This window comes from Oncorhynchus nerka, linkage group LG9a, assembly GCF_034236695.1.
Source record: "Oncorhynchus nerka isolate Pitt River linkage group LG9a, Oner_Uvic_2.0, whole genome shotgun sequence".
NCBI lineage: Eukaryota > Metazoa > Chordata > Actinopteri > Salmoniformes > Salmonidae > Oncorhynchus > Oncorhynchus nerka.
Genome location: NC_088404.1, coordinates 40374922 through 40399362, shown reverse-complemented (window position 1 = coordinate 40399362; position 24441 = coordinate 40374922). Strand labels below are relative to the sequence as shown.

At 42.5% G+C, this 24441-nt stretch overlaps 1 protein-coding gene across 5 annotated transcripts in view; it reads right to left on the bottom strand.

Moving 5' to 3' along the window:
• The window catches only part of LOC115134297 (nuclear pore complex protein Nup93), a 36514-nt gene that overhangs the window by 11393 nt on the left and 680 nt on the right, over nucleotides 1–24441 (bottom strand). For 3 of the 5 annotated variants that reach the window (XM_065022597.1, XM_065022598.1, XM_065022599.1), the window contains exons 2-11: nucleotides 23511–23697; nucleotides 22405–22522; nucleotides 11303–11365; nucleotides 10389–10517; nucleotides 2630–2704; nucleotides 1655–1747; nucleotides 1390–1529; nucleotides 1138–1270; nucleotides 615–772; nucleotides 212–377 (exon numbers count right to left, since the gene is read on the bottom strand). In XM_065022597.1, coding sequence (XP_064878669.1) covers nucleotides 212–377; nucleotides 615–772; nucleotides 1138–1270; nucleotides 1390–1529; nucleotides 1655–1747; nucleotides 2630–2704; nucleotides 10389–10517; nucleotides 11303–11365; nucleotides 22405–22522; nucleotides 23511–23697 — 1262 coding nt within the window. Of the gene's footprint in view, nucleotides 1–211; nucleotides 378–614; nucleotides 773–1137; nucleotides 1271–1389; nucleotides 1530–1654; nucleotides 1748–2629; nucleotides 2705–10388; nucleotides 10518–11302; nucleotides 11366–22404; nucleotides 22523–23510; nucleotides 23713–24441 lie in introns of all 5 variants that reach the window. The other 2 variants (XM_065022600.1, XM_065022601.1) reach the window with 1 other exon arrangement.

The window sequence follows — 24441 nt, the reverse complement described above, 5'->3', positions numbered from 1 at the left end:
CTGGTTCGAATTCCAGAGCCAACTAGGTGACAAATATGTCGAGGTGCCCTTGAGCAAGGCACTTAACTCTAATTGTTCCTTTAAGTCACTGCATAAGAGCATCTGCTAAATGACTAAAATGTAAATGGAGTATTGCTGTGTTTAAGGCACTATGTATCATGAACACTGGTAATATTAACATATATGCTACAGACTGGTATTCAGACAGCACCTTAAGCCACAGGTAGTCCTCGGTCTTGTCGGCCACCTCTCCATGGTTGTCTGCGATGTCACACTTCCCGATGAGGCAGTAGACGGCCCTCTTGTAGGGGTCAGCACAGTTCCTCAGCACTCTGCGGTAGTGGAGACGCAGCTTGTTCTCTGTGGCGGGGGCCAGGCTGAGGAGAGGACACAGCATAGGTCAAACAGAGCTTAAGACAGAGAGACAAAGGGTTGGAGAGAGGAGTACTAAGCAGATTAGTTTCTATTCATATGAGAAAAGCAAATCACACTGGTGGTTTGGTGTTCTGAGCCATGGTGTTACAGCACTTCAAGTTGCAGGAGAAAGTGAATCAGAGAACCTAGACCAGATGACTACACACAGTGGAGGTACACAGTATGAGTGAGGTTCCTACCGTCTGTCAGGGCTGTTCATGTACTCCTGGAACCAGGTCTTGAAGTCTCCCAGCTGGTGCTGAGCCCGGTTCACCACCTGCATGGCAGCCCCCAGGTCCCCACAGCGCAGGCAGTAGTAGATCAGAGCCCAGACTGGGTGACCCTCCACCTCACCATCCTGTTATAACACACACGGCTGAGTTTAGCTGTGCGTATCGTTTTTTATTTAACTAGGTAAGTCAGTTAAGAACTAATTCTTATTTACAATGACGGCCTATCCCGGCCAAACCCTATCCTAGACGAAGCTGGGCCAATTGTGTGCCACCCTATGGGACTCCCAATCACGGTCGGGTGTGATACAGCCTGGTATTGAACCAGGGTCTGTAGTGACACCTCTAGCACTGAGATGCAGTGCCTTAGACTGCTGCGACACTCGGGAGCCCTACACGGATCTACACTACACTTAGTAAAAACACCATCTTGAATAATACAGTGCTATGTAAGGCTGTGCACAGCGCTGATGTCGTCTCTAGCAGGATGTACCTGCATGCCTGGCAGAGGCCCTGGCAGTTTGATGTTGAGGAAGCTGCGCACCAGCTGATAGGTGCCAGGGACTCCTCCTAGCTGGGCCTGGTGCAGGTTCCCAAACACCGTCACCATGGTGTAGTTCTTATAGCTACCGTAGTGGAAACACAAAGATAAACGTTAGTGGGGGGGGGGGGGGTACACAAGTGTAGTTTTATAATACATTAAGGGAGTGTTCATTCTAATTTGATGGTTCTGTCCTCCTCCGACCTGTTCTGCAGGAACTGCAGGGCCTGCGTGACGAAAGCCATCTGCATGTCCAAGGCCGTGCGGCTCTTCAGCGTGTCTTTGGCTGGGACCAGCAGCACGTCTGTCATCTGCTTCACCATTAACCACATGTCCGACACATTCTGGAGACACAAATACATTCATTAAAATGCCATAATTAGCCATTGAAGGGGAAGAAGAACCAACTAGCGTCTGCAGATGGGGGGATAATAATGTGGAATGCAGACGTGGATCAGCTGGGACTTACCTTGTCATCCAGGCTGTCTGCCACTGAGGCACAGAGGTCTCCCAGGTTTGGCTGGACATGTCCATTCACTATCTTCTCATTAAAAATGTAGATCTGAGGGACAATAAAAGGAGAGAAAACACTGATGGAGCAGAGGAGTGTGATCAGTGCTGACAGACTGAATGGCGACTGTTTCAGCACTAATGCCACCCGATCACCACGATCCAGTCACCCGGGGGGGCTACGATCGCATAGTAAAGTGATGGATGACGAAAAATGGAACAAAAAGGACAAAAACATTCAGGAGGTCATCAAAGGAGATCACAAAGACCTGTGGAAGATGACACTGCAGGCCATGTGGCGACACATTATGTCCTCTTTTACCAGCAGACGCTTTCCTCTTTCACCCAGAATGTACAGACTGGAGAGGACGAGACAGACTATCCTACACCTGTGCAGTGGGGCAGAGAAATTACCCAGCATGCCCTGGCTCTTTCAGCGAATCAATTTATCTGATCTGTTGCTGCCTTGCTTAGCATGACCCCATTACTATGAAGTGGACTAGAGTGCAGCTGCATCCTGACTGAGGCTGTGCTTCCATTCAGCTCACGAGGTCAAATAAAATAAAATTTTATTGGTCACATACACATAGTGTAGCGAAATGCTTGTGCTTCTAGTTCCGACAGTGCAGTAATATCTAACAAGAAATCTAACAATTCCACAACAACTACTTTATACACACAAAAGTAAGGTTCCAGGGCACTTAGCTCCAGGCTGACTGGATGTATTATAGCCTATTGAAGTCTAAAATCATAACATAGGGAAATATGTCAAATACACAAGAGAGGATGGGTTTTGGTGATTCAAATCTTTGAACACTTGAAATTAGATTAATTGAGGACTGCACTTCCCTTTTGGGCCATTTACTGTAGGTATCTCAGGCTAATCGTTCTAAGCGGTACTGCAGCGCAATCAGCGTCAAGCCAAATTACTGACCTGTCGTCCATAGGCCACCTCCACACTGTCAAGAGCACTCCGTCCAGGAACTCCTGCGTCACTCACAAAGCTGGGCTGCAACACAGACACACAGGGAGACGAATCATGACTACCGTATGTACGTGAATGTAAAAATACAGAAGTGATTTCTGACTAAATAGAAAAAGGTAAAGGAAATGAAAAACCTAAGAAGAGTGAAGAGTGTTCGCTTGGTTGCTCACAATTGTAAAGTCACGACCAATGTAGCATGAAAGCCATTGTGAACAAAGTTCACGCTTGAATGCAGACACATTCTAAATGCGAGCACGCACACGCACAAACATTTATCCAGATCGACCTTGCATTCTTCAGAACAAAAAGGGACACACCCATACAATGTATGTTCAACGTAGAGGGTTGTCTAGGTAAGGGATAATCAACGAGGGGCTATGCGTTCTATGGAAAGCATGAACGACGTGGAAGGTGTGTGAGTGGAACTGACTTTCCACGGAGTTGCATTATTTTCCAGAGAACACTTAGAACCCCGAGTTGATTATCCCTTTTATACCATGGCTATAATTTAACACATTTGCCACTAGAAATGTGTTCATTTGCCTATTTGCCAGAAGAAATGTGTTCATTTGCTCATTTGCCACTAGAAATGTGTTCCATTTGCCAACTAGAAATGTGTTCATTTGCCAACTAGAAATGTGTTCATTTGCCACTAGAAATGTGTTAATTTGCCTATTTGCCAGTAGAAATGTGTTCATTTGCCAGAAGAAATGTGTTCATTTGCTCATTTGCCACTAGAAATGTGTTCATTTGCCAACTAGAAATATGTTCATTTGCCACTAGAAATGTGTTCATTTGCCACTAGAAATGTGTTCATTTGCTTATTTGCCAGTGGAAATGTGCTTATTTGCCAGTGGAAATGTGCTTATTTGCCAACTAGAAATGTGTTCATTTGCCAGTAGAAATGTGTTCATTTGCCACTAGAAATGTGTTAATTTGCTTATTTGCCAGTGGAAATGTGTTAATTTGCTTATTTGCCAGTAGAAATGTGTTTATTTGCTTATTTCCTGTAGAAATGTGTTCACTTGCCAGTGGAAATGTGTTCATTTGCTTATTTGCCAGTGGAAATGTGTTCATTTGCCAACTAGAAATTCATTTGCCAACTAGAAATGTGTTAATTTGCTTATTTGCCAGTGGAAATGTGTTCACTTGCTAATTTGCCAACTATAAATGTGTTCATTTGCCAACTAGAAATATGTTCATTTGCCAACTAGAAATGTGTTCATTTTGGTCATTTGCCAGTAGAAATGTGTTCATTTGCCAACTAGAAATATGTTCATTTGCCACTAGAAATGTGTTCATTTGCCACTAGAAATGTGTTCATTTGCCTATTTGCCAGTAGAAATGTGTTCATTTGCTCATTTGCCAGAAGAAATGTGTTCATTTGCCACTAGAAATGGGTTCATTTGCCAACTAGAAATGTGTTCATTTGCCAGTAGAAATGTGTTCATTTGCTTATTTGCCACTAGAAATGTGTTCATTTGCCACTAGAAATGGGTTCATTTGCCAACTAGAAATATGTTCATTTGCCACTAGAAATGTGTTCATTTGCCACTAGAAATGTGTTCATTTGCCACTAGAAATGTGTTCATTTGCTTATTTGCCAGTGGAAATGTGCTTATTTGCCAGTGGAAATGTGCTTATTTGCCACTAGAAATGTGTTCATTTGCCCCTAGAAATGTGTTCATTTGCTCATTTCCTGTAGAAATGTGTTCACTTGACAGTAGAAATGTGTTTATTTGCTTATTTCCTGTAGAAATGTGTTCACTTGCCAGTGGAAATGTGTTCATTTGCTTATTTGCCAGTGGAAATGTGTTCATTTGCCAACTAGAAATTCATTTGCCAACTAGAAATGTGTTAATTTGCTTATTTGCCAGTGGAAATGTGTTCATTTGCTCATTTGCCAACTAGAAATGTGTTCATTTGCCAACTAGAAATGTGTTCATTTGCCAACTAGAAATATGTTCATTTGCCAACTAGAAATATGTTCCATTTGCCAACTAGAAATGTGTTCATTTTGGTAATTTGCCACTAGAAATGTGTTCATTTGCCAACTAGAAATGTGTTCATTTGCCAGTAGAAATGTGTTCATTTGCTCATTTGCCACTAGAAATGTGTTCATTTGCCAACTAGAAATATGTTCATTTGCCACTAGAAATGTGTTCATTTGCCTATTTGCCAGTAGAAATGTGTTCATTTGCTCATTTGCCACTAGAAATGTGTTCATTTGCCAACTATAAATGTGTTCATTTGCCAACTATAAATATGTTCATTTGCCAACTAGAAATGTGTTCATTTGCCAACTAGAAATGTGTTCATTTGCCAACTAGAAATGTGTTCATTTTGGTCATTTGCCACTAGAAATGTGTTCATTTGCCACTAGAAATGTGTTCATTTGCTTATTTGCCAGTGGAAATGTGCTTATTTGCCAGTGGAAATGTGCTTATTTGCCAGTGGAAATGTGCTTATTTGCCAGTGGAAATGTGTTCATTTGCCAACTAGAAATATGTTCATTTGCCACTAGAAATGGGTTCATTTGCCAACTAGAAATATGTTCATTTGCCACTAGAAATGTGTTCATTTGCCACTAGAAATGTGTTCATTTGCTTATTTGCCAGTGGAAATGTGCTTATTTGCCAGTAGAAATGTGTTATTTGCCACTAGAAATGTGTTCATTTGCCCCTAGAAATGTGTTCATTTGCTCATTTCCTGTAGAAATGTGTTCACTTGACAGTAGAAATGTGTTTATTTGCTTATTTCCTGTAGAAATGTGTTCACTTGCCAGTGGAAATGTGTTCATTTGCTTATTTGCCAGTGGAAATGTGTTCATTTGCCAACTAGAAATTCATTTGCCAACTAGAAATGTGTTAATTTGCTTATTTGCCAGTGGAAATGTGTTCACTTGCCACTAGAAATGTGTTCATTTGCCTATTTGCCACTAGAAATGTGTTCATTTGCTCATTTGCCAACTAGAAATGTGTTCATTTGCCAACTAGAAATGTGTTCATTTGCCAACTAGAAATATGTTCATTTGCCAACTAGAAATATGTTCCATTTGCCAACTAGAAATGTGTTCATTTTGGTAATTTGCCACTAGAAATGTGTTCATTTGCCAACTAGAAATGTGTTCATTTGCCAGTAGAAATGTGTTCATTTGCTCATTTGCCACTAGAAATGTGTTCATTTGCCAACTAGAAATATGTTCATTTGCCACTAGAAATGTGTTCATTTGCCTATTTGCCAGTAGAAATGTGTTCATTTGCTCATTTGCCACTAGAAATGTGTTCATTTGCCAACTATAAATGTGTTCATTTGCCAACTAGAAATATGTTCATTTGCCAACTAGAAATGTGTTCATTTTGGTCATTTGCCACTAGAAATGTGTTCATTTGCCACTAGAAATGTGTTCATTTGCTTATTTGCCAGTGGAAATGTGCTTATTTGCCAGTGGAAATGTGCTTATTTGCCAGTGGAAATGTGTTCATTTGCCAACTAGAAATATGTTCATTTGCCACTAGAAATGGGTTCATTTGCCAACTAGAAATATGTTCATTTGCCACTAGAAATGTGTTCATTTGCCACTAGAAATGTGTTCATTTGCTTATTTGCCAGTGGAAATGTGCTTATTTGCCAGTGGAAATGTGCTTATTTGCCAGTGGAAATGTGTTCATTTGCCAGTGGAAATGTGTTCATTTGCCAGTGGAAATGTGTTCATTTGCCAGTAGAAATGTGTTCATTTGCTTATTTGCCACTAGAAATGTGTTCATTTGCTCATTTGCCACTAGAAATGTGTTCATTTGCTAGTAGAAATGTGTTCATTTGCCAGTAGAAATGTGTTCATTTGCCCCTAGAAATGTGTTCATTTGCCCCTAGAAATGTGTTCATTTGCCCCTAGAAATGTGTTCATTTACCATCAGAAATGTGTTCAATTGCCACCAGAAATGTGTTCATTTGCTTATTTGCCAGTGGAAATGTGCTTATTTGCCAGTGGAAACGTGCTTATTTGAAATGTGTTCATTTGCCACCAGAAATGTGTTCATTTGCTACCAGAAATGTGTTCATTTGCCACTAGAAATGTGTTCATTTGCTTATTTGCCAGTGGAAATGTGCTTATTTGCCAGTGGAAATGTGTTCATTTGCCACTAGAAATGTGTTCATTTGCTTATTTGCGAGTGGAAATGTGTTCATTTGCCAGTAGAAATGTGTTCATTTGCCACTATAAATGTGTTCATTTGCTTATTTGCCAGTAGAAATGTGTTCATTTGCCAGTAGAAATGTGTTCATTTGCCAGTAGAAATGTGTTCATTTGCCCCTAGAAATGTGTTCATTTGCCCCTAGAAATGTGTTCATTTGCCCCTAGAAATGTGTTCATTTACCATCAGAAATGTGTTCAATTGCCACCAGAAATGTGTTCATTTGCTTATTTGCCAGTGGAAATGTGCTTATTTGCCAGTGGAAACGTGCTTATTTGAAATGTGTTCATTTGCCCCTAGAAATGTGTTCATTTGCCACCAGAAATGTGTTCATTTGCCACCAGAAATGTGTTCATTTGCCACCAGAAATGTGTTCATTTGCCACCAGAAATGTGTTCATTTGCCACCAGAAATGTGTTCATTTGCTTATTTGCCAGTGGAAATGTGCTTATTTGCCAGTGGAAACGTGCTTATTTGCCAGTGGAAATGTGTTCATTTGCCAGTAGGAATGTGTTCATTTGCTTATTTGCCAGTGGAAATGTGCTTATTTGCCAGTGGAAATGTGCTTATTTGCCAGTGGAAATGTGTTCATTTGCCACTAGAAATGTGTTCATTTGCCACTAGAAATGTGTTCATTTGCCACTAGAAATGTGTTCATTTGCTTATTTGCGAGTGGAAATGTGCTTATTTGCCAGTGGAAATGTGTTCATTTGCCAGTAGAAATGTGTTCATTTGCCAGTAGAAATGTGTTCATTTGCCAGTAGAAATGTGTTCATTTGCTTATTTGCCAGTGGAAATGTGCTTATTTGCCAGTGGAAATGTGCTTATTTGCCAGTGGAAATGTGCTTATTTGCCAGTGGAAATGTGCTTATTTGCCAGTGGAAATGTGCTTATTTGCCAGTAGAAATGTGCTTATTTGCCACTAGAAATGTGTTCATTTGCTTATTTGCGAGTGGAAATGTGTTCATTTGCCAGTAGAAATGTGTTCATTTGCCAGTGGAAATGTGCTTATTTGCCAGTGGAAATGTGCTTATTTGCCAGTGGAAATGTGCTTATTTGCCACTAGAAATGTGTTCATTTGCCACTAGAAATGTGTTCATTTGCCACTAGAAATGTGTTCATTTGCCACTAGAAATGTGTTCATTTGCTTATTTGCGAGTGGAAATGTGCTTATTTGCCAGTGGAAATGTGTTCATTTGTCAGTAGAAATGTGTTCATTTGCCCCTAGAAATGTGTTCATTTGCTTATTTGCCAGTGGAAATGTGCTTATTTGCCAGTGGAAATGTGCTTATTTGCCAGTGGAAATGTGCTTATTTGCCAGTAGAAATGTGTTCATTTGCCACTAGAAATGTGTTCATTTGCTTATTTGCGAGTGGAAATGTGCTTATTTGCCAGTGGAAATGTGTTCATTTGCCAGTAGAAATGTGTTCATTTGCCAGTAGAAATGTGTTCATTTGCCAGTAGAAATGTGTTCATTTGCCAGTAGAAATGTGTTCATTTGCCCCTAGAAATGTGTTCATTTGCCCCTAGAAATGTAGAAATGTGTTCATTTGCCCCTAGAAATGTGTTAATTTGCCCCTAGAAATGTGTTCATTTGCTTATTTGCCAGTGGAAATGTGCTTATTTGCCAGTGGAAATGTGCTTATTTGCGAGTGGAAATGTGCTTATTTGCCACTAGAAATGTGTTCATTTGCCACTAGAAATGTGTTCATTTGCCACTAGAAATGTGTTAATTTGCCACTAGAAATGTGTTAATTTGCCACTAGAAATGTGTTCATTTGCTAATTTGCCAGTAGAAATGTGTTCATTTGCCAACTAGAAATATGTTCATTTGCTTATTTGCCAGTAGAAATGTGTTCATTTGCTCATTTGCCACTAGAAATGTGTTCATTTGCTTATTTGCCAGTGGAAATGTGTTCATTTGCCAGTAGAAATGTGTTCATTTGCCAGTAGAAATGTGTTCATTTGCCACCAGAAATGTGTTCATTTGCCACCAGAAATGTGTTCATTTGCCACCAGAAATGTGTTCAATTGCCACCAGAAATGTGTTCATTTGCCAGTAGAAATCTGTTCATTTGCTTATTTGCCAGTGGAAATGTGCTTATTTGCCAGTGGAAATGTGTTAATTTGCCAGTAGAAATGTGTTCATTTGCCAGTAGAAATGTGTTCATTTGCCCCTAGAAATGTGTTCATTTGCCCCTAGAAATGTGTTCATTTGCCCCTAGAAATGTGTTCATTTGCCCCTAGAAATGTGTTCATTTACTAGAAATGTGTTCATTTGCCAACTAGAAATATGTTCATTTGCTTATTTGCCAGTAGAAATGTGTTCATTTGCTCATTTGCCACTATAAATGTGTTCATTTGCTTATTTGCCAGTGGAAATGTGTTCATTTGCTTATTTGCCAGTGGAAATGTGTTCATTTGCCAGTAGAAATGTGTTCATTTGCCAGTAGAAATGTGTTCATTTGCCACCAGAAATGTGTTCATATGCCACCAGAAATGTGTTCATTTGCCACCAGAAATGTGTTCATTTGCCACCAGAAATGTGTTCATTTGCCACCAGAAATGTGTTCATTTGCCACCAGAAATGTGTTCATTTGCCAGTAGAAATGTGCACATGTTCCATTAAAAATGTGTTCAAAATCCACCGAAGTAGCTAGCAAGTTTGCTAGATAGCTGCAGTAGTTGCCGTGATAACCAAACAGACTTGCTAGTTTAGCTAAACAAACCATCAGTCCTAGCTTGCCATTATGAAAATCTAATTCAACAATGCCAATGTTTTTAATTAGACTTTTGCTTTCAAAAGCAGCTCAAACATAGAACATGTAAGAACTATAGCCATTGAATTCTACCGTGCAAATATACAGCATGTTACAAGGAAATAATGCACGCTCTAGAATGCCCTTCAAGCCAATCAGAAACAAGTATTCAAGAATGCCATGGTATAATGCAGTATAAGGCTGTATGAGACATGGCATTATAAGAGGAGAGCATATGAGCAAGAACTGAACACAGTAGAGGGTGTGTTTCTGACATAGGGAGTGAACAGCAGGTCAGACATGGACAATTGAACTGTTGGATAATAATGCAATAAGCACAGAGAAGGACAAAATTAGCCAAAAATCCAAGTGTCAACTCTAACACACACTGGAGAATGTGCCAGAGCTACAGTTTAGGAAAGCAATGTAGCTACTGTGCTAAATACAGTAGATGGAGCCCTGAAGGTTTTCCTAAACAAAGCTGTCTGCATAAAACCAAGCTTGCTTTGGTTAGATAACATGTTGGAAAACCAAAGCTGAATGTGTCTTTTCTTCATCCATTATTAGAAACAGGAGTACTTTCCATATCTTTTTTTTGGAAACGTATCCATTTTTTATGGAAATTCTTGCAAATTGGAGGCGGTTATTGAATTTTGCAACATCCATGTGGGTTAGTATCAGTTTTTGACGAGTGTGTATTTTTCTAAATGTCTGCAAATCATATATTAAGTATAAAAATGATATCTGGAGACTGACCTCTATGTCTTGGCTGAAGTCCAGAGCATCTTCCCCTGCTCCCAACAGGGTGTGCAGTACTCTCTGCTTCACCTGCTCCCACTGAACCAGCATGGACTCGCGGTGGTACTCCTCTGCCAAGAGGAACGTCTGACAGAAAACAAGAACATGTGAGAGAGAAAAAGAAAAATGTAACTTGGACAGAACAATTTGAAAGAATTTGAGAGAACCAGGCTAAGTTGCATAAATGGGATAGAGACCTTTTTGTTAAAAATAGCTAACTGCAAAACCTCTCGTCATGAGAGATATCTGTGCACAATAAACACCTCCAATCACCCATGCAGGTATCCTGGGGCCCCACACAGTGAAAGTGAGATCTGGGAATTGGGCGGGCTCTTCAAACTGGGTCACGCCCTGTGATGCCTGGGTGTGTGGAGGGATGGGATTGTGAAGCTAAATGGGTCTGCATTCATGGCTGGTCCAGATTTAGCCAAGAACAGATTAGACAAGAAATAGACAAGGTCTCTGGATTCTATCTCATTCCCACTGGGACAGAGGATGATAATTGGAACGGTTCCTAATTAAAGCCGCTCTGAAGTCATGCAGAGGAAACCATTTTAGAAAGATAATAGGCTAAGGGTTTAATCGGAACAAGGTGAGCAAATCATGATTGGCAACCGAGGGTATGGGTTTATTATTTTTATTCGAAAGTGTGAGACTGATTGAAAATATAGCGTACGTATTTGAAAATGAGGTATGCCAAGCTGTCAGAGAGAAAAGTTAGGAGATACAATCTATGACCAAAACATATCTGTCCCATCTATTCATCGGGTATGTAAAAGAAAATGTAAAACAAATGGGATTATTAGATGTGGACATGGGGTGCAATGAGGGTGTGGTCATGGCAACTAGTCAGAGGAGAGTGCGCCACCTACCCTGCGACGTGACTCCTCGATGGCAGAGAGCAGCGCATTGTCCCTCTCATTCTTCAGAAAGCCCTGGAAGGAGAGAAATGGCTGGAGGTTAGACCGAATCTAGCCTACTTTCCACTTGACCACACATGGCTCCTGCAAGACGCTAGCTGCAAGGGCTCCTAAGGAGAAGAAAGAACTATCATTATCATGATCGCTGTGCTAAAAATGGGAGAAGCTAACAATCAGGGCGTAGCCCGTAGAAGCCTCCTCCAGACCTGACATTCTAAACATTCAGAAATAACTTCTGTTACATATCTTCTCAAGCGTTAAGACATTTTCATGCTCATTCAATACAGCTCCAGCCCATCTACCAATCCCAAACAGTTCAACAGAGCAAAAACCCAGAGCCCATCAAGGCATTTTACAGTTATTTCAACAGCCTGACTGATAAGCACCAGCCGATTAGACTCACAGCACCTGGCCCTTTGTCCCCATATCATCCCATTTTCAATTTCCTTAGGGAACAAACTCCAGTGGGCTGACATTCATCAGCATCTACATTCAACTGGCTAACATCATATACAAGAGATGGAGGATGGATGCATCTTAAAGAATAAAATGTACAATGTCCGTCTGCGGTCAAAATTGTGATATAGCAAGCTTACCATTCAGTACCCCCCAAAAATGGCAGTACTATTGCAGTTACAATACCTACACACCTAAAAGTGACCTCTTGTTTTCTCAAGTTAACAGCATAATGAGGTTAATGAGCAAATTTGCACACTGTAGACTGTGCTCATCCCTTACAGAGTAAGCTAATTAATGTACACTTTGGAGGGCAGAGAAACAGCCTCCGCTCCCTTCGATGCACGAAGAGAAAACATTTTGTACCCAGAACAGGCAGAACCGCCCTCAGAGTAGAGCTGTAGGCTTGCAGGCAGCCAGAGTGGCAGGGGGAATGAAACTCACACACCCACACATACAGCAAAGATGTAGAACAGGGCGGTGGTGGAGGGGTCAATGCATCTAAATCAGGGTGGGGTTGGCTATGGGCAAGAATAAGAGCTAGCTTACTGTATGCCAAATGGTGGTGATGAAATCATCCACAGATCCATTGTGGATCGTGAGTAACCAAAGCCAAGCCCATGACTTTGACGCATAGTGGCCACCAGCCTGCCACAATGACACAGATACCCTGATAAGACACTGACAGTCATCACAATGGATGTCACTCTCACTAAGCCCATCCTCTGATACTGGACAATGTCTTAATATAATCTAGGCTAAACACCGGCCACACCCTTCCACAATGTGAGGACACAACTTGCCCTAAAAATCAGATAATTTAGCCTATAGTTGCTTTCCATATTCCATAAGAGTCGGTTACATAAGAGACAGTCTCATGCCTTTTAGAGAGGAATGACCTTTTATGCAGACGTGACATTTTCAAAGCTGAATAGGGTAAAGTCATACTTGAGTCTGCGATTAAAGGGGCAATCCAGTGCAAAAAGTGATTTAACTTCTTTAATGTGTTATTTTATTTTCACACTAGGAGGTTGAAATAACACTGAAATTGTAGAAATGATCATTCCCTTTTAGAGCTTTTTGAATAAATAAAAAACGCCTGTTGAGGGGGAATAAAGTTTTTGGCCCAAAGCACATCACAATCTGATCTAATTAGTCCGACCAATGACCAGTAATCTTTTATTTGCATATGTATGCTCCTACTTTGAAAGGGTAAGCAGGGTAGGCTCTAGACGATACTATACTCCAATCAGGGCTGAGTATGTAAATATATTGACATTTGTATCAACACGATCGGACTGAGCATTTCAATAGCCAAAGGAAGCTCATGGAAATAAATGGTGAAATCTACATTTGGAGCTATTTTCATGAAAAAAGTTATACATTTGACATAGTGATTTTAAAATATGACATGGGGGCTAAGGCCTGCAGGCACACATGTACACTTCCTCGTCTAACATTAGGAGATACTATAGAAATGTGAACATTCAGAAACGGCAGACTAGGCAACAAAAAAAAGAGCAAAACTAAGCCTATTCGGTCCTTTTACAGGTGTCAACAGGATATATAATAATATATAGCAGCCTATGCATTCTTTCAGATAATGGGCCTTTGCCTGCAAACCGTCTCGGTCTTGGTGCCCGTCATCTCCAGGACGGACGGAGCAGCATCTCCCTTCCCCCTCACAGCTGCTTCAGCACCACAGCCCTCCCCCTTGCCACAGGCTCAAACCCTCGCCCCTGACTGTCCACTCCATCGCATCACCAGACATCAGAGTGGCAGCCGTCCGCGTCTTGACTGACAGCTATAAATTATCATTGACTTATTACTTCTTCAGCAGCCGACCGTCAAATGACAAGAGTAAATGCACAGTGCGGAGAGAGCCGAGGGGGGCTTTTCAGTATCACAAGAGCAGTAACTATCCTCTATTCAATAGATAAATCAAAAGGATGATTTCCTGCTGTATCTTGCCAATTACATTTCTTGCTCAGTCATTGTGCTGGGTCCTCCCATCCTCCTGTCGTCTGTGGCAGAGAGGAGCGCCCCCCTCAGGAGATTCTGCTCTCCATATGAAACAGGTTCTACCCAGTTTGCACCCTAGGAGCTGACAATGGAGCTATTTATATACCAGGAGAGCTCAGGTCATGTCTCCACACACAGCAAGACATACAAAGAGGAGAAATCTGAATAAATGTATACATTCCTAATGATGTGGCACTGTGTGAAGAATAAAACGGATAATGCGTTTCAGTCTATGGTTTCCAGGAAGCGAAGGGTCCAAAGGGAGGGGAAACTTATCCGCATTTTCAGCAATTAATGCATTTCCAAATAAACCTTAATTGAAATCATACACTGTAGGCCATCATTTCATATTTAGGCAACAATAGAAGCTGTAAACTCCATGAGTAACGCACAAAGAAGCTGTAAACTCCCTGGATCTTATATTCATGGCATTTATCCAGGGAAATATACATATGCAGTATGTAACCCAATATAGCCAGCGTGTCTGAATCTCTAGAACCTTCTAGATAATTGCATTGTCCCTCACAATTTGTATAGCGTATACTGCTTAGGTTTTGCAAGAACAGAAAACATTCACTATTGTTTACTAAAGTAGAACTCGAGAAAAGAAAAGGTACTGCATAGGAACAAATACACACGTTACACATGCTCCATAACACGATGCCGATACGTGTCACATACATGCGCACATACATGGCATGGCTCGGTCAAACGAACAGTCTAAAGCAATCTACGGGTTCAAAAATTATGCATTTTTAATTCACAAATGATCGTAATTGTACTGTCTGCACATGATTACACCACCACAAACAGAAAGCATTCTATAACATCTTAAAATAAATGATCTGTCATCTGGATTTGTTCAATTCTGTTTGAACATTTTCCCTTAGTGTAATGCTGCTCAGCAGTTCCACAGAGATAATAAAAAAACTACGTGTGACAGGTCAGTAGCTAAAAACCTGCAGCTCATCTTCATTTACTCTGAGACAATGAGTGGAGTACGGGAGGTGAAACCCCACCCTTGTGCCACCACTTCCTGTGTAGAGAATAAGCATTCATTTAAGTGAACACCACCATAATCATTGTTATCATCACCATAGTCACAGACAGAGTGACAGGAAGCAAGGAAAAGTAAAAAGAAGGTGACAGACAGATCTTCACACAGACAGAGCAGATGTATGATCGCAGTGGGTCTGTGTGTGGAGGTAATACTTACTCATGCTGTGGCTCTGCCTGCCAGGCAGGGAGAGAGAAGAGGCGCAGGTAGCCAGGCGTAGACAGACCTTTGCCTGACACTAAACACACTGCCCCGTCTCTCCAGCTGAAGAATTGAGCCGGAGCCATTCTGGGGCGTTTTCGGACCCTCCGACGGGCTGGCATCGCAGATGCTGCACCTTCCTCACGCAATGTGGGCCACCGGTGTGAACCCAGATATGTACCACATGAAGGGTTACTGTAGGCTGTTTTATTGTTGGAGGACTGTACCAAGTCGTCCCTCAGACACAGGGGGGGGGATCAAGGAGGAGTGATCACTCAACCTCACAGGTCTTCCCTCTCCATCAGTAGATCCTTCCCCGCCGCCTGCTTCTTTCCAGCATCCCTGCTGTCCTCTTCTCTCAGTACCACTCATTTCTTCCTTTTATACATATGCATCATACTCTTTTTCCCTCCTCCCCCAGCGCAATGCAATTAATGTAATGGATTTTCTCTCCCTCTGCTGATGGCTTCCGACATCCTGTCCAGAAAGTGGGCAAATAATCCTCTTAAGAGTCATGTTTAGTTAATGAGAAGGGTGCAGTGGCTTCTCAGGGGGGTATACACCGAGTCCACGGCTGCACAGACCAAGACACAAGCTGCACATGTGAAGCTATTTTCCCAAAGTCTGCTGTAGCAGCAGCTGCGCTTATCAGACTCTGTCAAGAGAACGCATGCCATCACTATAGCTGCTCTCAGAGAAAGAGGGGGAGGGAGAGACAGGAGGAGCAGAAAAAGATGGAATAGAGAAACAGAGCAGGAGAGAAATACTTCTGCCATTTTATCAGTCCACTCTTTTTCCTCTCTCTCACCCCTATTCTATTTTCCTTTGGGTTTTATTCTGTCCATCGTTTCTCTTATTTCTCCCTCTTTCTCTCCATCCTTTCCTTGGTTATTTCTATCACCCCTTTCTCACCCTCAAATAGTTTTCCTTTGTCTCCATCCTCACTGATGCGACCCACATAAACACATACAGATATAACAAATGGCCAAAAATGCAGAGTAGGCTACATAAATGATATGCATTCGCAACCATGTATACTACAGACATCATTCACACCTCAATTCCTCTCTCTGAGCCACCCACATAGAGATAGAGGCTACGCCTCATCAGCATCCAGCTTTTCCTTTGTGTTAGCCAAGCTAACCCTTCAGCACATGAACATACAGTAAGTACTACACAGTGCAATCACGCTCAATGTAAATAACACCACACAATATTATCACCAGTGCCTAGGCTACTGAAGAGACCAAGCCATGGATGCAGTGCAGACAATGGGGAGAATGTCAAATCAGTACCACCTCATATACTACATACAAGTATAATTTCCTGGCCTAATTGTCGTGATCAATGAATAGCTCAAAGGTTGGCAATACATAGGCTAGGTATGACAGATATATTACTTAGCAATCAAGGAACACACAGTTTGTATTGTAACATAGGCTATTTGAGAAAAGTGAATTTCATTGTCCCCCAGTTTGAGAACAATCAATCTAATAGCTTTTCTATACCTTGACTAAACTTTACAAAGGCTCCCTGCCCTTGAGGTTAACACATGAGCCACCAGTAATGTGAGAGTAATTGTGGCTTTATACAGCAAGGCCACATAGGTTTCCAAAACATATGTCCCATTAATTGCCTATGAAAACTACCTTGTGAAAAATAGACAGAAATACAACTATGCATAGTGGATAGAGAGTACAGTACAGTAGAAGGCCAGCCACTTCCCACTGTGTCTGGCCCAAGCACTCAACTGAGTCCAGCTAAAAGGGCCTGGTTAAATCCTGCCAAGAGGCTAAGTGCACTTCCAGTAAAACCAAGGCTCCACCCGGCCGGCCCACCACACGTCAGGTTGAAGATTATGGAGAGGGAGCACTGGGGTCATCAGAAAATGAGGAGATCAATACAACACCCCACTCATTCCTCGACTGTCTGTGGCCTTCCCATCCCCGCTCAGAGACCCACTCAGCCCATGTTAAAGGCCTAATTGGAATCATAATTTTCTTATGGTGTGGATGCAACCTCATCTAGAACAGGATAATCAATGCATTTGATTTTGCAATATTATCAACACTGCTAAAATAAATATTGTAGTGTCAATGTCTTTTTACCCAGTTAAGAGCAAGAGAGAACATTGTATGTTATAGTTTGACGGTCTGGGAGTGGCCAAAGGATGGCAGCCTCTTCTAGGGCCGGAACGATACCAGTATCGTGATACCCGTTAGTATCGCGATACCTGTTAGTATCGCGGCAAGGAAACAGAATACAAAATTGATTTAACTTCTTTCGGAAAACAGCCCTAATGTTGGAAACAAACATTATGTTGTCATCCAGTCACATGCATTTATTTTCAAAGCTATAGCACACAATATTTTACATATAGCAGGTTTTTAAAGGACCAAAGAGTTGTCCGCTTCATGTTTTCATGGAAAAAACATTGCGATACTAGTATCGTCCCGGCCCTACAGTCTGAAGGTCACTAACACAATGGAATAGCTGTTTAGTAATGGTGCTATCTTTTTCTTATTATATTTCAACATACTGTATACTGACTGGAGATTATTCCCCTCTTCTATTCCTCATCTGAGACTGTTCCCACTAAATAGCTTCAGATTTGCAGAAACATCATCCGTTGATGTAACACAATTGTCGTCAGGAAATGTACAGGAGATGTTGTACCCACTGTGACTTTTAAACCTACCCAAACCAGAAACCGTGGATAGATGGCAGCATTTGCGGGTAAACTGAAAGCGTGAACCACCGTATTTAACCATGGCAAGGTGACTGGGAATATGGCCAAATACAAACAGTGTAGTTAATACCTCCATAAGGCAATCAAACAGGCAAAACGTCAGTGCAGAGACAAAGTGGAGTCGCAATTCAACGGCTCAGACACGAGACCTATGTGGCAAAGTCTACAGACGGACGACAAAGGGAAAACCAGACACACTGACATCGTCCTCCCGGACAAACTAAAAACCTTCTTTGCCTGCATTGATGATAAAGTGCCACCGATGCGGCCCGCTTCCAAGGACAGTGGGCTCTCCTTCTCTATGGCCGACGTAAGTAAGACATTTAAGGGTGTTAACCCTCGCAAGGCTGGCAGCCCAGAGGGCATCCCTTGCCCCGTCCTCAGAGCATGTGCAGACCAGCTGGCTGGAGTGCTTACAGACATATTCAATCTCTCCCTATCCCAGTCTGCTGTCCCCACATGCTTCAAGATGGCCACCATTGTTCCTGTACCCAAGAAAAAAAAGGTAACTGAACTAAACGACTATCGCCCCGTAGCACTCACTTCTGTCATCATGAAGTGCTTGGAGGGGCTAGTTAAGGATCATATCACCTCTACCTTACCTGACACTTCAATTTGCTTACTGACCCAATAGTCACAGATGATACTCGCTCATCAACTCATCCCTGACCGCTGGCTACGTCCCTTCTGTCTTCAAGAGAGCGAGAGTTGCACCCCTTCTGAAAAAACCTACACTCGATCCCTCCGATGTCAACAACTACAGACCAGTATCCCTTCTTTCTTTTCTCTCCAAAACTCTTGAACGTGCCGTCCTTGGCCAGCTCTCCCGCTATCTCTCTCAGAATGACCTTCTTGATCCAAATCAGTCAGGTTTCAAGACTAGTCATTCAACTGAGACTGCTCTTCTCTGTATCACGGAGGCCCTCCGCACTGCTAAAGCTAACTCTCTCTCCTCTGCTCTCATCCTTCTAGACCTATCGGCTGCCTTCGATACTGTGAACCATCAGATCCTCCTCTCCACCCTCTCCGAGTTGGGCATCTCCGGCGCGGCCCACGCTTGGATTGCGTCCTACCTGACAGGTCGCTCCTACCAGGTGGCGTGGCGAGAATCTGTCTCCTCACCACGCGCTCTCACCACTGGCGTCCCCAGGGCTCTGTTCTAGGCCCTCTCCTATTCTCGCTATACACCAAGTCACTTGGCTCTGTCATAACCTCACATGGTCTCTCCTATCATTGCTATGCAGACGACACACAATTAATCTTCTCCTTTCCCCCTTCTGATGACCAGGTGGCGAATCGCATCTCTGCATGTCTGGCAGACATATCAGTGTGGATGACGGATCACCACCTCAAGCTGAACCTCGGCAAGACGGAGCTGCTCTTCCTCCCGGGAAGGACTGCCCGTTCCATGATCTCGCCATCACGGTTGACAACTCCATTGTGTCCTCCTCCCAGAGCGCTAAGAACCTTGGCGTGATCCTGGACAACACCCTGTCGTTCTCAACTAACATCAAGGCGGTGGCCCGTTCTTGTAGGTTCATGCTCTACAACATCCGCAGAGTACGACCCTGCCTCACACAGGAAGCAGCGCAGGTCCTAATCCAGGCACTTGTCATCTCCCGTCTGGATTACTGCAACTCGCTGTTGGCTGGGCTCCCTGCCTGTGCCATTAAACCCCTACAACTCATCCAGAACGCCGCAGCCCGTCTGGTGTTCAACCTTCCCAAGTTCTCTCACGTCACCCCGCTCCTCCGCTCTCTCCACTGGCTTCCAGTTGAAGCTCGCATCCGCTACAAGACCATGGTGCTTGCCTACGGAGCTGTGAGGGGAACGGCACCTCAGTACCTCCAGGCTCTGATCAGGCCCTACACCCAAACAAGGGCACTGCGTTCATCCACCTCTGGCCTGCTCGCCTCCCTACCACTGAGGAAGTACAGTTCCCGCGCAGCCCAGTCAAAACTGTTCGCTGCTCTGGCCCCCCAATGGTGGAACAAACTCCCTCACGACGCCAGGACAGCGGAGTCAATCACCACCTTCCGGAGACACCTGAAACCCCACCTCTTTCAGGAATACCTAGGATAGGATAAAGTAATCCTTCTCACCCCCCTTAAAAGATTTAGATGCACTATTGTAAAGTGGCTGTTCCACTGGATGTCTTAAGGTGAACGCACCAATTTGTAAGTCGCTCTGGATAAGAGCGTCTGCTAAATGACTTAAATGTAAATGATACAATCGCCATTGCACTGCACACTACCCTATCCCATCTGAAAAAGAGGAATACCTATGTAAGAATGCTGATCATTGACTATACCTCAACATTCAACACCATATTATCCTCCAAGCTCATCATTAAGCTTAGGGCCCTGGGTCTGAACCCCACCCTGTGTAACTGGGTCCTGAACTTCCTGACGGGCCGCCCCCAGGTGGTGAAGGTAGGAAACAACACCTCTACTTCGCTGATCCTCAACACAGGGGCTCCACAGGGGTGGGTGCTCAACCCCCTCCTGTACTGTACTCCGTTCACCCATGACTACGTGGCCACGCACACTCCCAACTCAATCATCAAGTTTTCAGACTCCACAACGGTAGTAGGCCTGATTACCTACAACAACGAGACAGCCTACAGGGAGGAGGTGATGACCCCGGGAGAGCAGTGCCAGGAAAATAACCTCTCACGCAACGTCAACAGAAAAAAGGAGCTGATTGCGGACTTCAGGAAACAGCAGAGGGAGCACGCCCCTATCCACATTGATGGGACCACAGTGGAGAAGTTCCTGACCTCATCCAGAAGGCGAGGTCAGTACAGGTGCATCAAAGCTGGAACCAAGAGACTGAAAAACAGCTTCTATCTCAAGGCCATCAGACCATTAAATAGCCATCGCTAGCCGGCTTCCACCAGGTTAACCAACCCTGCACCTTAGAGGCTGCTGCCCTTGGAATCACTGGCCACTTTAATAATGGAACACTAGTCACTAGGTTTGCACATTTTAGTGAATATTCAGAGGTGGAAACTTTCCGTGGGAATTAACAGGAATTAACGGGAGTATATGGGCATTAACGGAAATATATGCAAATTAATATTAATACTACTTAAACGTAGATGTTTTTGCATTGGATATATTTCCCATATCATCTGGAGACAGAAACATAAACCTTCTACCTTATCTTAAGTAGACAATTGCAAATGATTAAATCCTTCCAATTGAAAAAGAAATACAAATTAGTTACAAATTGAACTTTAATTAAATGAGTTGACTCTTCACATGGGACAATTTCACTGAACAACAAAAGAAAGGGAATATTGAATGATCCCCAATGATCCATCGCATCTCCCAAAAACATTTTCAATATACATCTGTAAAATGAGAGTCTAGAAACTAAAGTTAAGGTTGTCTTCCTCTCAGGCTTCCATGTCTTCTCCCTGGACCTCCTCAATGTATACCCCTTGAACATCAGACTGGGGCCTCATCGTCACTGTCACTTTCCAACCTCTTTGAGGATGGCTCATTGTCAGGATCAAAAAGCCTAAAATTTGCCCAGATGGCCACCAATTGTTCCCATCTTGTATTGGTCAGAAATTGTTAACAAGTTAGAAATGATTTAAACACACTTTGCTGTAGGCTACTCTTTACTAGTTAACAACAAATCATGCATGTCATATAAAATATATTCACCCCACCCAGTATTGTAATCATAAATTACCAGAAAGCATGTAGACCTCGGCTCAGACAGTGTAGTAGTGTGGGCTCAATAGCATCTCATTAGTGTGCAAGATCTTGAGATTCAGCTGTACATGTGATGTAAGCGAGCACTGTGCATGCAGAGGGTTGCAATTCCATTGAATTGAGAATAGTTTAATCAAAATATTCACATTTGACCTATTTCAACTCTAAATATATTAACATGTGGTAGTTATGAATCTTATTAATGCTCTATTTAATGAATTTTTTATCAGTTGAGGCAGAGCAATTAATCCAATTCTGATGCAAGCAAAATTCCTCCGTTGGACGATTAAGAATCAGAAGGGAAAATCAGGAATCCTCCAACCAGGATTTCTGGAAATTTTACAACCCTACATCGCCACCAATTTGAATGAAATAGGGCGAAGATAATTAAGATCAAAGGATGTTGTGTTAACTTTTGTGAATGCATTTAAACATCAAACTCAGCATTTCAGGCAGTGGGTTTGATATAGGCTACAGAACGATGAGTAGAGATTTGGACACTATACACGTGTCAGACATCTTTCCCTCGACAGAAAACATTTCTAATCCTCCCACCAGCAAGAGACTGCAATGATCCTCCAACAGAATCCATCAGCCTTTTGCTTATTAGCATAAAAATCATTACACAGTAAACCTCAGCTGTGACATTAACAGAACCAGATATGAATCCGCCAGTTTGACTAAAAGCATAATCTAAAAACCATTAATTACCATCACCTGCCTGGCTGCCCTTGACTCTGAAAAACACAAAAGTGAAGGTCCTGACATACAACAGGACAGGTGTGGATGAAAAAGTAGCCCAAAAGCTCAAACAGCCCCACAATCGTAAAGAGAGTGTGAATACCTGGATGTCAGTGTCCTTCACTGGCTCTAGAGGTTCAAAGGTGGTGGCAGCACTCAGGCTCTCCAGACGCTGGGAGATGTGGAAGATGTCCAGGCCTCTGGACCCAAGGAGGATGGACCTACAGGGAACAGAGGAAACAGCTAATTACATTTGTTTAGTAGACTATCCTCTAGAGCCCCCCATACTCAACGGGCGAACCGAGGTCATGTTGGGCTTCGACCCCTGGTATCATATAAACACACATAAGACATGGAAAGATTTGTAGAACTGCAGATAAGTATCTTAAAACTGCTACATTTTCTCTCCGGCAAAAAGAGGGGTGTGAACAGTTTGGGGTCGCATTGGTTGCGAGGGTTGGGTTCGTTACTACGCCGAGAAATCAATTTCTATCCGAACCTTCGCCATCTAGGACATTTGTGTGACTGCACCTCCTCAAATAGCACTTGAGGACCCCTGCTCTAGAGGGCATGAAGTAAGTTGAATGCAATGCAGAACATAACACAGAGCTACACATCTCTAACATAAGATAGCTCCCATAAACTTGATGTCCCAGAGTACAAATACAGATGACAATGTAAGATGAAACATATGCCCACTATCTCACACAATAGTGACAAGATCACATAATTGCAAGCAGCCTATAAGCAGTCATATGTATTGTCATCTGAATAATAGCCAGTCATAATGATGAGCTTTGTGCAGGTAACATCAAAATCTTACTACCCTCAGACTCATTCGTGACAGGGGAAATCATAAAATAATAAAAGAGACATGTGCCAGCACCAGGCAGAGCAGGCTTCCTCTTATGCACAAGTGAAGTGAGTTTGGAAAAACTGAAAGTATGCATCTTAGAAATAGTAAACATACAAACTTTATATGTCCAAACTCAGAATCAAATAGTCTTCACAAAATAACAAGTCCCATTAGTAGCCTGATTTCAGATGTGTCCATATAAACAGGATTATTAGAGAAATTGTGGTTCTTGCAAAAATGTAAACTTTTCAACAAACTATTATATTAACCTGACTATGCACAATCATTATTGTGTGCATGTAACAGTGCTCAATAAGGAAATATCAGTGACTGATACCCAAGAGAGAACTTACGCTTTCACGTCAGCAGCGTCTTGTGATGTTCGAGTTAAGGTGCGGGAGCGTAGCCTCTCTCCAGCCTGCTGGATCTCCTGAAGGTTCCTCTCAACATGAGGAAGCTCAGACACGGCCTCAGTCTCTGCTGCAAGCTGCTCTGCCTGCTGCAGGAGTTCTCCAAAGCCCTCCGCTTCCATGGCAACCACTGGGAGTCAAGAGGCTGGATTAAAACAAATATAACTATACTGGGTTAAATGGCATGCAGTCTTCATGACTCTAGCCTAACTATTAAAAATACTACCTAGTCAAACCATTACTCTGTTCCAGCTGGCTGATAGGAGTTATTAGATCGGTTCAGTTTGGCATAGCACAGAGAACAATGAGAAAATATTTTAAATAGACAATATGGCGGCCTACACATTGTTGGATGACTTCATTTTTTAACTTTATTGACAGAGCGTTTTCTAAAGCATGTGTTGTCTTCTTCCAAGTTGGGAATTGAGGAAGTAGACTATTGCCAAGTTAAGGTTGGTCGAAAATTCTCTATAATACACCAACAAGTACCTAACCTGTAAGTAAGCCTGAGTTAGCCTGTAACAATCTGACTGCTAGCTATCCTAATCCTAGCTGGGAACATGTCATTTAAACAAATCAGTGACTGTCTGCTGTTTAGGCCTAATGACTGATTCCAGATATCAATCATTCCAGATACCACAAAACATTCTTGATGAAACCTTTTTTAAAATTAAAAATAATTAAAGGCTGTATGTAATGTGTATGTACTTATGTTGTCCGGACCAGGACTGATCACTGGACTGGTTCTATATAAATCAGTGTTCATTAATCTGTCACGGGCCACACCATGTACAAGCTAATCTTACCCTTTTCCCCAGTCGTCAGAAAATCGAACCCAACGCGCGCATGCCCCCTTAGCACGATTAGCTATTAG